The sequence below is a fragment of the Cricetulus griseus genome, assembly GCF_003668045.3.
Source record: "Cricetulus griseus strain 17A/GY chromosome 1 unlocalized genomic scaffold, alternate assembly CriGri-PICRH-1.0 chr1_1, whole genome shotgun sequence".
Taxonomy (NCBI): domain Eukaryota; kingdom Metazoa; phylum Chordata; class Mammalia; order Rodentia; family Cricetidae; genus Cricetulus; species Cricetulus griseus.
In genome coordinates this window covers 251,075,326-251,088,916 of record NW_023276807.1, presented here as the reverse complement: position 1 = coordinate 251,088,916, position 13,591 = coordinate 251,075,326, and the positions used below count along the sequence as shown (strand labels likewise).

At 41.3% G+C, this 13,591-nt stretch overlaps 1 protein-coding gene across 5 annotated transcripts in view; it reads right to left on the bottom strand.

Annotated features, from left to right (window-relative positions):
- The window catches only part of Pibf1 (progesterone immunomodulatory binding factor 1), a 166,810-nt gene that overhangs the window by 1,399 nt on the left and 151,820 nt on the right, over nucleotides 1-13,591 (bottom strand). For 4 of the 5 annotated variants that reach the window (XM_027394008.2, XM_027394010.2, XM_027394009.2 and 1 more), the window contains one exon: nucleotides 6,825-6,998. In XM_027394008.2, coding sequence (XP_027249809.1) covers nucleotides 6,825-6,998 — 174 coding nt within the window. Of the gene's footprint in view, nucleotides 1-6,824; nucleotides 6,999-13,591 lie in introns of those variants that run through there. The other variant, XM_035452100.1, reaches the window with a different exon arrangement.

Genomic DNA, 13,591 nt, shown 5'->3' with positions numbered 1-13,591 from the left:
CAGGCTAATTTCATTGCCCATAAAAACATTACATATTTTTTTCTTCTAGGAGAAGGCTCTATAGTTTTCTTACAATATTTTTTGTGCTAAGCATTATTAAGATTGGCTTTGTAAAATGGGGTGGTAACACTCCTTCCTCCCTCCCCGACTTCTTCCTTCTCCAAGGTCTCACATATCCCAGATTGGCTTTAAGCTAACAAATAGCCCAAACAACCTTGAACTTCTGTGTCTCCACTTCCCAAATTCTGAGAACATGGCTAAGTCTCCCATACCTGATATGTGTGATGCTGGGGCTGGAACCCAGGGCTTCCTGCACGCTAGGCAAACACTCTATCATTCTAATCAACCTCCGCACTGGGAATTGCTTTTAACTTTTAAAAGAAATCATGGAGAACTGGTATAACTTCATCATTAAAGGTTTGGTAGAACTTACCAGTTAATTTATTTGGGCCTAGTATTGTTTTGGTAGACATAAGTCAATTCAAATTTTAAAAGATTTTTTAAAATTATTTTCCAGTTTATATATGTGCATCTATGTGGACATGTGCACACGAGGGCATGTGCTTGTGGAGGCCAGAGGTGTAGGACTCCCTGGAGCTGCAATTATAGACGGTTGTGAGCCACCTGACTTGCATAATGGGGCCCAATATTGGTTGTTATGCTCAGCCATCTCTCCAGCTCAACATATAATATGCTACATATAGTATGGTATAGACTTGTAACTCATCTATCTATCTATCTATCTATCTATCTATCTATCTATCTATCTATCTATCTATCTATCTATCTATTTGTGATTGGGCATGTGTGGAGGTCTGTGGACAACCTTGGGCACTGGTCCCCACCTTTCCACTTTAATTTGAAGCTGGGTCTTAAGCAAGGCTCTCTGACCCCAAGGCTTCTATGGATTCTCCTGTCTTTGGCTTCCATCTTGTGTGGAAAACACTGGGACTATAAATTCACAACACTGCACTTGGATTTACAAGGCTTCCAGGGAGCAAAATTTGGGGTCCTTATGCTTTCTTGGCAAGCACACTGATCCAACTCCCCAGCTCCAGTTTTTTCTTGTGTATGTTATGGCAGAATGCATTCTCCAAAGTAACTTACTTAACTTGGCAGTTATTAATGTGCGAGCATAGAGGGGTCACAGTATTCCTTTATTATCTTTGAGAATGTCTGTGTGCTGCCAGGAGTGCTGATGACCTCCTGTAATCTGAGTACTTACATGGACAAGGTAGGAGAACTGCTGTGAGTCAGGGCCAGCCTGGGCTACACAGTTTAAGACCATCCTGGTGTCTGCAGTAGGTACTTGGGCCATCCTCTCTGTACGTTGTGCTTTGAGCACAGTTTCACACAGTGGTTCATCACAGGCTCTTGTGCCTTACTCTTTGTTTTGTTTTTTTGTTTTTTTTTGTTGTTGTTTTTTTTCACGACAGGGTTTCTCTGTATAGCTTTGGAGCCTATCCTGGCACTCATTCTATAGACCTGTCTGCCTCTGCCTCCCAAGTGCCACCAAAGCCTGCCTTTGTTTTGTTTTCGAGACTGGGTCTCACTACATAGCTCTGGGTAGGCTGGAGCTCACTATGTAGACCAGGTTGGCCTCAAACTTACAAGAGATTTGCCTACTCTGCTTCTTCCAAGTGCTGAGGTTAGTGGCATTCCCCATCATGTCTGGCTACTTACTGTCTTGTCTTGGCAAGCCTGGTCAAACTGACCCCTCAGATATTATGTAACAGGAGGAGAACGGGATGGAAGGAACTGTGCAGGACATTCTGGGCACCCTCTGATGTACCCTTCATCCTTTTCTATCCCACCGGTGTGCGCAAGGTGACTGTTAGTTTCTGTTTAGGTTCATTAATAGGCAGCAGAGACAGTTTGCAGGTACAGAGAAGACAGGGAAAAGCTGGGCATTTATTTCCCTGCTCTTTAAGTTTGTGAACATCAATGTTTCCACAGAAAGACTATCATCCGTTACCTGCTTTGAGTCCTGGGAACAGCTATCTCTTTGCACAGTTCCTGTCCTGTTTTATCACTTGGTTTCCACGTGTGTGCATGTAAGCGGTCCCTTCAGACAGTGTCATGTTTCCTCTAAGGGCTTTGACTGTTGCAGTAATAGGCCCCAGAGTGTTGTTAGCAGAGTAAATGGCATACTGCATGTAAAACACTTAAACCTCAAAGTAAGTGCTACACCTTCCCCTTTGTCCCCTTCTCTGCTTTTTTTAGACAGTTTGCTGTTAAGATGAGCTGGTCTCAAACTGGTAGCCGTCCTGCCTCAGGCCACAGTTCAAAGTCACCCCTACTCTAGGAGGCCTGCTCTGAAACCTCAGGGCTTCTTTTGGCACTCTTTTAAAGACCCGGAAGCCTTTACAATCGATTATTATTGCTGTTGAGACAGACTTTCACACAGCCCACATGGGCCTCAAATTAGCCATGTGTTGGACTGGTGATGTAGCCCAGCACTTGGGAGGTGGAAGCAGATGACAAGGAGTTGAGTCATGGGCACTGAGTTCAAGGCCAGCTTGTGCTGCCTCAGACCACCTCTTCCTCCCAAGGAGGTACATCAAGAATCAGCTGTGAAGCTGAGGAAGATCTTGAGGTGCTGATCCCATGAAGTCTCTACTTCCTCAGTCCGAGGACCAGAGGCACAGCCACCATGCCTGGTTTTATGTGGTGCTGGGAATGATTCCAGGGCTTCATGCATGCCAGGCAAGTGCTCTACTAACTGAGCTATACACCCAGCCCCAAAGCCTCTATACTTATCTAAGCTATTATAGTTGTTGACTTGAATCACCCACTTAATAAGCTGTGCATTCTCTGTGGAAGTCATAAAATGATGTTCAATAAAGGCTGGTTTAATGATCAAACTTATCTCTACTGTTAACTTTTAATCTAAATGTGATCTATATTAATGAGAGCACCTGGCAGTTGGCCCCCATATAAACCCAACTTTTGACACTGGATACCATTAGATATTGAATTTTGGATATCTAATATTTCTTTAAAAAACTTTAGCTTTTAAATGTGAAACAGACTGTCTTGGAACTTTTTTTTATTAGGATTCAAGATTTTGACTAGGATTAGGATTCACCTACCCTGGTATCTAAGTTTCATTCATTACTACCAATCTGTGAACAAATGCCAAGTCAGTAACCATGGTGTTGGAAGGCTGATTTCTGATTCCCATGAAATGAGGACTTCTTCATTTCCAGATACTTTAGCTGGTGATGTGCTATTACTAGTAAGCTTTCTAGATCCTAAAAATTTCTAATCCATTACCAACTCTTAATTAGTATGGATTGATTCGTATAGCATGGACCACATATCAACAGCTGTTTGTATATGGGTTAGATACTGAATTAGATATTTTATAAGAAATATAACAACAAACAAATAAATGTGGTAGAGACGGTATGGGGCTCACAAAGGCAAATTATTCACCGTCTGACCCTTTAAAGACTTTTCTAACTCTAAACAGACTATGGATTAAGTGGGCACAATAATTCAGATATACAATTAGCTATTCCTTATTTTGGTAATTCCATCCTTAGATGTTTGAACAGTAGTATCACTTTTATTCTGTCAACCTAACAGTTATTGGTTCTTCAACCACACAGTGGTGCTGTGCGTACTAAATTTGATATTCCTCCTTCAGTTATTAACACAATTAACCTTTTAAGTAAGGAGAGTCCTTCACCAACCCCTCTCCCCACCCCTCAGGATAGGGTCTCTCTGTGTAGCCCTGACTGTCCAGGGAGTCTCTCTGTAGACCAGGCTGGCCTCACACTTAAGAGATCCACCTGTCTCTGCCTCCCAAGTGCTGTGACTAAGGGCACAGGCCATCACTGCCTGGCAGAGTCGTTATTTTAAGTTCACAACTCACATAGGTTCCTTCAGATGAGGTCATTTTTCATTTATTTATGTATGCAACATTACTGAGACATACTTAATGATTACCCTTATTACCATACACTGCCATAATTATTATGTTCTCGCTTAAGCTAATTATATTTATAATTTTATAGAGAAACAGTACAAATTAATAAGAACACTTTAATTGGTAGCACAGTGTTAGCAGCTCCCAAAGCCAACTACTCCAGGTTTTGTGAGGCGCCCAGAAGGCTGCTGCAGAAACAAATGATGGGATTACCTGGGAATCTACCAGAAGTAATTCATTAGTTACAGGCGGACTTTGGAGACGATTCACTGATAAGACAAAAACCTTTGTGCCATCCAGAAGTGGCCAGCTAAAACATTACTCTATAACTTGGGGATTACAAGACATTGAGAAAGTTTGTTAAAATTACAAAGAACAGTGACTGATAAAAGCAGACAAAATAAGCCTGGGGGATTGCTCCTGGGATCTAGAAAAAGAGCTGGAGATTAAGGCTCTGGTAGTGTTTAACCAGCACAACTTCTAAGGGAGGGAAAGGCTGTATTTAGTAGACATAATTACTCTGTTTTCCAGAACGCTACAGGCTAGGACACAAATATGGATTTCTAAATCTACACAGGTAGGGCCCAACTTCAATGAGTTGGCAGCTGCTCTGGGTTTATAATGGACAAAACATGAGACTGTCTGGGATCATTTGCCCCTCATTCCATGCACACTCAGAAACTTATTTCAAAAGGCTAACTACTAAACAATGTATGGAGGAGGCTGTAATATTATTTCTGACTTTAGAAATACAAATTTAATCTTTCTTTCTTTTTTGGAGACAAGCTCTCTCATTCTGTAGTCCAGGCTGGCCTGAAATTCCCTATGTAACCCATGCTGGCCTCAAGCTCGTGTCTCTCCTTCCTCGGCCTCCCAAATGCTGAGAACTGAGCTGGGGGTTTCTAAGTGAGAGGCACACACTCTAGGTTTCCACTGATGTGCTCACTTTCCACAGAGCTTTAGTTCCCTAGATGTTGTTTTAAGAGCTAAGAAGATAACCAAGTCGGAGAGATAAATAACTGATTTCTTCCCCTTCATCAAGTGTCTACTGAGACAAGTAGATATGGGGAGACTACACAGAAAGGTGTGGAGACCGAGGGCTGTAGATCAGAGAAGGATGGAACCCACGCATCAGCACCCCTGAGGCAGAGGCAGAGCCGCTGATGTGCACGGGAAGCTCAATGGCCATGCTGCCTGGTATGGAGGCTGCTCACATGAGGCCCGCTGCTTTCCCCGCTGTCAGCTTGGCCTACATTACTACAACACGGGCCCTCTCAATAGGTTTCCTTTGTTTGCTGGATGCTGAAGCTTTCCATCATTTCAGGACGGGAAGCTTGTGGTTGGTGGTGCCATGGGTCTGTAATCCCTGCCTTTGGAGGCAGAGGCAGGGATGTGAGTTTGAGGGCAGCCTAGCAAAGCCTGTCTGTGAGACCTTCCTAAACTCCCAAGGGTTGAACTGTAGCTCAGAGGCAGGTAGAATCCTTGCCATGTACAATTGCAAGAAGGAGGTTCAGTCCCTGTCGTGGGAGGAAAAAGAAAGCGGGTTGGATTATACGATCATAAATATCTTCCATATCACTGCTCGGTGTGTGTAAAGAGAAGGCTGGGGTCACAATTCCTATACTCAACTTGTTTTTTTCTCCCTCCCTGAGACAGGGTTTCTCTGTTTAACTCTAGTTGTCCTTTGAACTCACTTTGTAGATCAGGCTGGCCTCAAACTCAGATACCCGCTTGCCTTTCTGCCTCCTGAGTGCTGGGATTAAGGGAATGAGCTGCCCCAGGGCTTCAAGTAGTTTTTATAAGCATCTAGAGGGCTCACTGAACTGGAATATTAAAAATTTTCTGATTTTGAGTCTTGCAGGATTGCAAGTCAAACCTCATGTTTCATTTTGGAAAACCATGTTGAAGTAGAATAATTAATAATACCACCCTTTTCCTGTTGCCTTTTTATTCCCTTTTGCAGTATTTGTTGAAACAACTTTCAATATTTCCTAAATTGTATGTATCTTCTCCACATTTCTCCATCCCTTTCTTCCAGACAGGGTTTCACTACAGAGTTCAGGCTGACCTCCAATTCACGATGTAGCTGAGGTTGGCCTTGAATTCCTGATCCTCTTTCCTCCATCTCCCACATTCTGGGAATACAGATGTGCTACCCAACCCTTTTAATGTTGTCTCAGCAAGTTGAGCACACTGGTCTAGAACTTACAATCCTCCTGCCTAAGCCTCCCAAGTGGCTGACACAGCAGGCATATACTGGTATATCTGGCTCTAGTTGGTATGGATTTTTCCTTATGAAAGACTCAATGTAACATTTTATAAATAAGCATGAGCAGGTGCTACTTTTCATCCTTTTTATTCTCACGGAAATGAAAACATTGTGGTCTGGGCAGATGGCTCAGTGATGCAAGTCTAGAATCTCAGCATCCTATGGATGAGATGGGAGGTGGAGACCAAAGAATCCCAGGAAGCCTGAGGGCCGGGAGTGGCAAAAAAGAGACCCCAAGTTGTTCTCTAACCTCCTTATGGGCATGTGGCTCACATGGTCCCTAAGAACATGGACAGACACCCACATCATGTGCATACACACATGTAAAAATCATTTACATTTACATTTACAATAGAATACATTTCTGAGTCCCTTGTAAATAGTTCCTGTAGATGGCAGAAAGAAAGGTGTAGATTTAGGATAATTTCTAGGCAAGTTCAACATGCTAATTAGAAACATAAAATCTAATAGTCATCTAATGTCCACCTTAGGGATTAGTATAGACATTGCAAGACCTTTGCCCAACACTATCCAAATTGATTTAAAACAAATATGAATGAGAAGAAAAATATATTTGGCGAAAACGAGAGCTTAAAATTCTAAATATGTAGGTGTACTTACAAACAATGTTGGCTTGGGTATAAATATATTATCTTCATGTTCTCTTGGCATGCTCAAAATCTTTGATGCTTGATCTTCTGTGACACCCCCTGATTCCATTTTAGGGCGGAGTAAGTTGTTCTCAGAATGTTTGCTACACATATTAATGATAATTTGTTTCATGGCTGCAAATTCCTGTTGATATATGAAAGCATGAAAAAAGTTTTTGGCAAACAGACTAATAATGATTGCCACTAAAACATTTATTTCTTGTTTTTTTAAAAACACTTATTTTAAGTAGATGAAATATTTGAATAATTATATGTATGAGGAGAGCTGAGAAAGCAAAATATTAATGTATAATAATCATGCACATGACTCTTAAAATAGTAAATATGACATTACTTTTAGCATTACAACAGACTTTTTATAGGCTAGTGGTGGCTGGGTTTTCTGCATATAGAAGTCACACATGGAACTTCAAAAAACATACAATGATGTGTGTGTGTCATACCTATAGCCTGTGACACAATGGGTGTGGAATGTATCTGGAGCTCTACTGCAGTTCTCTGCACACATCTGTTGAGTAGAGTGTTAGTAACAGCTATTATTTAATTGCTGGAAATCAAACCCAGGCCTTGTGCATGGCAGGCAGTCTTAGCCTGGTAAGCTTTTCCTTCTTCTTAAGCCATCCCATTACTGTATGAAGTCTAAAATGAAGAAGGTAGAGAAATAGAACACAGAGTGGCTTTCCGTGACTACTAATCGTGGTTTACTTCAAGCAGTAAGTTTAATATAGTTTCTGCACATTTCTTTAGCTGTAGTATTTCTGTAGCCATTTACAAATGGTAAAGGGAGCTGGCTCGAGTTGCCATTTTTAATTTTTCCAGTCCTGGGGATTGAGTCCAGGGCCTTGTGCATGCTAGCCAAGTACTTTACCACTGTGCTAACTCCACCCCATCCTGCCCAGTTGCCTCTCCAAAATATTTATTTCCTTGCTTAATTTGAGACTGTGCTATGCTATGTAGTCATGGCTGCCTTGGCATTTACTTTGTAGCCCAGGATGGTCCCTTCAGCCTTCACAGTGTTGTCACCTGGGTTTTAATTTGCCTTTTTAATGAAAAATTAACTCTCTGATCCTTTCAAAAAGCTCAGAATAAAATTTGCAACTGCGTCTTCTCAAGCCTGTTATTTTTCTCCCAGACAAACTTCTGGCTCTCCATTAGTGGGTACTTTGATTACTTCCTAAACTGATACATCAAACACAAACACCCGGGGAGATGGCATGCTATCCCATTTATCTGTAGAGTAGCGGTGGGCTCTGCACTGGCAATTCTTTCCTATTATTTTATCTTCATGCCAACACACAAAACTTAGGGCAACAGAAGGATGCCCTGCTCCCTGCTACGGATCTGTTTATAGATGCCAGCTCTGTGTCAGAGCAAGTCCCTACAGGCCTCTCTTTTCTGGCTGTCATTAGTTCTATTTAGAACTACCTAGCTGGAGTAGATATTTTAAAACAGACAGTGGAGTTTGAGCCATTCGGCCTTATAGACTCCCGGGCCAGGGCAGGAACTGGCACCCGTAGTGATAGAATACTTTCTCCTTTCTGCAGTGTGCATGAATACAGCCATACAGTTATTTGGGCCTATATGAGACTCATTTGGCTTCAAAGATTGCGTTATTTAATTTGCGGTAAAGAAAGCAACCACTGATTTAATGTTAAGCTTATTCAGTTACAATGGATTTTATTTCATTAACTTTTTTTTTTTTTTTTCTTGACAAGGTCTCTAGTAGCCTAATTTTCTACTCTACTTTTCTGTGTAGCCAAGGATGACTTTGGATCCTCCTGAATGTTGGAATTACAGGTTTGTACCAGCTGTTTATGTGGCGAAGGGGATGGAACTCCAGGGCTTTGTGTAGCTAGGCAAGTGTTTTACCAAGACAGCTACATCCTCAGGTTCATGGTATAATTGAGCTCTTGCACTACTTAAGGGGAAAGAGGAGAATGATGGCTTCCTAGTCTATCAAAACCAGATGAAATTTTTCAAGACAGGGTCTCACTGTGCAGCTCTGTCTTGGAGCTCACTATGTAGACTAGGCTAGCCTCACACAGAGATCCACCTACCTTTGCCTCCCAAGTGCTGGGATTAAAGGCGTTTACAATTTATTTTATCTGAAAAAACATTCGCTAGCCACAAATATTTTTAACTTGAAGACAAAATAAAACATGAAAATGACTCCCAACACAATCTACTAGCATTTTACAAATATATAGATGGTATCTTGAGGGCTTTCTCTCTTTAATTGTCCCAGAGACAACTAAATCTCCAGAGGCACAGCTTCTTAAACCTCTTCTCACTTGCAACCTCCTTTCTCAAGATCCCTCCCTCAGGGTTTCTCTATATTTCCTTGACTGTCCTGGAATTCACTCTGTAGACCAGGCTGGCCTCAGATTTACACTTGCCTCTGCCTCCCCAGTTTTGGGATCAAAAGCATGCACTACCACTGCTCAGCCAAGCATTTTTTTTTTTAAAATGTGATCACTGGGTGTAAAATGTATGTAATCAATCAAACATTTGCTAATAAGCCACATATTAATTAAAAAACAATTCTTTGATATATATATATATATATATATATATATATATATATATCCTTAACATTTATGCATAGGCAACTCTCTGCAAACCCAATGGGTCAGCTGTTCTTATTTACATATAGACTTTAAATGGGAAGGACACACATTAGATCTCAGCCCCACGATGGAGCATCTTCACTGTATTGGGATGTAATTGACAGTTTGGTGCTAGAACCATAGCTGCTGAGACAGCAGCTTTACACATGGCAGGGCTTGGGTCTCTTTCAGAGATTACTTGAAATTCTCTCCTAATTGTAAGCTAAAAATCACTGAATACTTTTTTTTTTTAATTTTTTAAACAGAATCACTGGCAGGAACTCAGACATCAATTTAAAAATTCAAATATCTTAACATAATACGATAGAAAGATGTATTGCCCGGCGTTGGTGGTGCACACCTTTAACCCCAGCACTCGGGAGGTAGAGGCAGGTGGATCTCTGCGAGTTCGAGACCAGCCTGGTCTACAAGAGCTAGTTCCAAGACAGCCTCCAAAGCCACAGAGAAACCCTGTCTTGAACCCCCCCCCCAAAAAAAAAGAGACAATATGGGTGAACTCTGAACTCTGACAGTAAAATGTGTCATCTACTGAGTTTGATTTCTGAATTTTTGGTCATTTGTGGATGAGAATCTTGTACTGTTGTCTAATTTTTCATGACCTCCTCATCTAGCTTCATGATGTCACATGGAGTCATGTCACAGTTTAAGCTGGACACTAAAGGAAGCTGATTTTGTTTCTTTTTGGTCTTTGCTGGTGTCCACAGAAACAGATCTTCCTTGATGTTCATCAGGAGATTAGAAGGGAGATGAATGTCTTTGTTTCATCTAGACTATGACTAATTCCCTCAACTGGGAAGCTTAAGATCACAGTGCCACTTCCATTTATCTGAGAGTATAAACAATAGTAGCATGCTCTCCGAATCTAGAAAGAACATTTTAAATGCAGCAATGTCTGTAAAACCCTGTTAATTTCACATTGCGACCAGGCACACCAGCATAACCCTTACACCACATTTGTCAGCTGCTAATGTTTGCTTTATATGCTGTTGCTTTAATTCATTAACGTAAACATGTTAACATATGGCAACACAAATGCTTATATTACTTACATATATACATATAACGTTTACTTCAGATAGGGACTCACTGTATAGCTTTGGTTGGCCTGGAACTTGCTATGTAGTATAGGCTGGCTTTGAACTCATAGGTATCCATTTGCCTTTGCCTTCCAAGAGTGCTGGGATTGAGGTATGTGCCACCATGTCCAGTTGTTTTTTTTTTTTTGGTTTTTCCGAGACCGGATTTCTCTGTGTAGCTATGGAGCCTATCCTGGCAGCCACTCTGTATACCAGGCTGGCTTCGAACTTACAGAGATCCGCCTGCCTCTGCCTCCTGAGTGCTAGGATTAAAGACGTGCGCCACCAATGCCCAGCTCCAGTTTTTTAAATTTTTTACACTTATTTGCTGTGTGTGTGTGTGTGTGTGTGTGTGTGTGTGTGTGTGTGTGTGTGTGTGTGTGTGTGTCGGGGGCCATGTTTGTGCCATCATAGTTTGTGTGTGAAGGTCAGAGCAGTTCTCTCCTCATGTGGTTCCTGGGCATTAATTTAGGTCCTTAGGCTTGGCAGCAAGTGCCTTTCCCTGCTGAATCACTTTGCTGGCTCCTAGATTTTTTCCTCTGATACAGTTATTTGGGTTTATTTTTGGAGACAAGGACTCACTATGTAGTAAGTATCTCACTAGCCCAGGCTGGTGTGGAACTATGTAGACAAACTTGGCTTTCAACTTGCACAGATTATTCTGCCTCTTTAAGTACGCCTGGCCTTATGTAGCCATTTGTACGTTGATTTTACTTTTTAATAAAATGTTTCTGCACACGTCTTTAATCCCAGCACTCGGGAGCAGAGGCAGGCAGATCTCGGTAGAGTTCGAGACCAGCCTGGTCTACAAGAGCTAGTTGCAGGACAGCTCCCAAAGCCACAGAGAAAATGTTTTTCTTTTCATAGTTTCTGCCCTTTTCTTGTCTTACAGACAGAAAAGTGCAAAGATGTGTCTTTTTGTTTGTTGTTTTGACACAGGGTCTAATATAAACCACGTTTGCCTGATTCACATTCAACTGTGAATCCAAATCTGGCCTTGAACTTCTGATCCTCACAAACGCTGGGACTGAAAGCATTTGCCACAGTGCCCGGTTGCTTTGCTTTTTCTCTTTTCCCTAGTACCTAAGATTATGCAGGTTCTTAATTACGCTGCTCTTTTAAGATTTTTTTTTTTCTTTACTTGAGGCAGGGTTTTACTGTGTGGTCCAGGGTAAACTAGAATGTTCTAAATAACCCAGACCCATCTCAGGATCCTTTCATCTTAGCTTTCCGCATGCTGGGATTATAGGCATGTATATGTGCACATCTGTGTGCGCGTGCGAGCCAAGGAATGTGCGCCTCTTGGTTGGAGGATAACATCCAGAAGTCAGCTCTCTCTACCATGTAGACTTTGGGGATCAAACCCAGGTCTCCAGAGCTTAGGGGCAGGTATCTTAGTCCACTGAACTATTCCATCAACCAGTTTTATTATTTCTCGAAACCATTTCTTTTTCTATTACCTGTCAATAGACAGTTTATTAACACCCCACCCCACTTCTAGCCTTTTCAAGTCTTGTTGTATTATATAGTCCAGGCTGGAAGTGGAGTCACTGTGTAGCCCAGGCTGGTATGGAGTTATTGATCCTCCTTGTCTCTGCCTCCCTGGTGCCTGCCCCACCCTCCTTACTTTATTAATTTTGGAAGAGTTATGAGGAAAAAGTACTCTGCTTTGACAGTACAACTTCTGGGTCTTTTTTTTTTTTTTTTTCAAACTTCTGTGTCTTATAAACCAAAATTAGGAGGACTCTGGGGAAGCTGATTCTTTTTTCTTGAAAATATGTTATTTCCTTCTGGAGTCCTCTGTCATTCTATCTAAGTTTGAGCAAAATTCCTTCATGTTTCCTGTATATTTCTAAAGTTATTTTGATTTAAGATAATTTCCCATCTCTGAGTATTTTATTTCTGCGACTGAATCTCCCTTTGTAACGATGCCATCTTGGAACCCGAGATGCTCCTGTTCCCCGCCTGCCACCCCAGTGGAGAGATTACAGGTGAGCCAGCTGAACTTCAGGACTTGGTGTTAGCATTTTTGGAAAACTTCACAACATTTTTCTGTTTACTATGTTATGAAATGTTACTTTCTAAAATCTTTCTGAAGAAATTAATTTTAATAGTTGCAAGCTCCTTTCTGTTCCAGTTACTCACCACTGCCCTAAATGAGGAAGGGAGTTAATATGTCAGTTATGAAGTTTTTACTTTGTGCTATTACTTCTCTTCTAGTTTCTAATTTTGATTTCTAATTATGAATGAAGTATAGCTTACATGGTTTCTTTCTGTTGTTAGGGGCTATTTGCCAGAATGACAAGGCTCATCTGAATGACACAGTTAGTTCATCTGAAAAACAGTTGCATATAACTATCTCCATTCATGTAGGTATGATGACTTTTGTAGCAGGTTTCACTCTAGGGCCATCATGTAGAAGACAGAACTCTTCCCAAAGAGTTAGTGTCCCTTCATTCTGTCCAATTCTAGCTTATTCTTGGATGACGATTAATTTAGAAAGTCATTTCTAAAATTTAAAAAATCCTGTTTTTCGGGTATGTAAATACATAAAATGATTATAATTATGAAAAGGAATAAACCAGTCACTAAGTTAACAAATGAAGAACTATTTGATTAAACAAATGAAACTAAGGCTAAATTAAAGATAAAACAAAACAGAAAAAAGCCAATCTTGTGATCTTGGTATGGGAGCAATCCCAGGCACTCAAGAGGCAGAGGAAGGAGGCCGAAACTTCCAGGCCAGCCAGAGTTACCTTTGGAGACCCACCCCACCTTCTCTCTCATGAGTATAGCATCTAGAATGGCAGAGTGAAAGCAAAAGACCCGCTTCTGACATTTCTGATGATGGTGACTACTATTGTACAATCTCTATAAGAAACCACTCTCTCTTGAATCCCAAAGCTCACATCTTGGTCTTTAACTCCTAAGGGGAGTTAAAGTTAACACAGAGGGGTGGCATGTTAGCACAGCTCAACTGCCGAGCAGCTGCTTCACGGCATTGCATACTGATG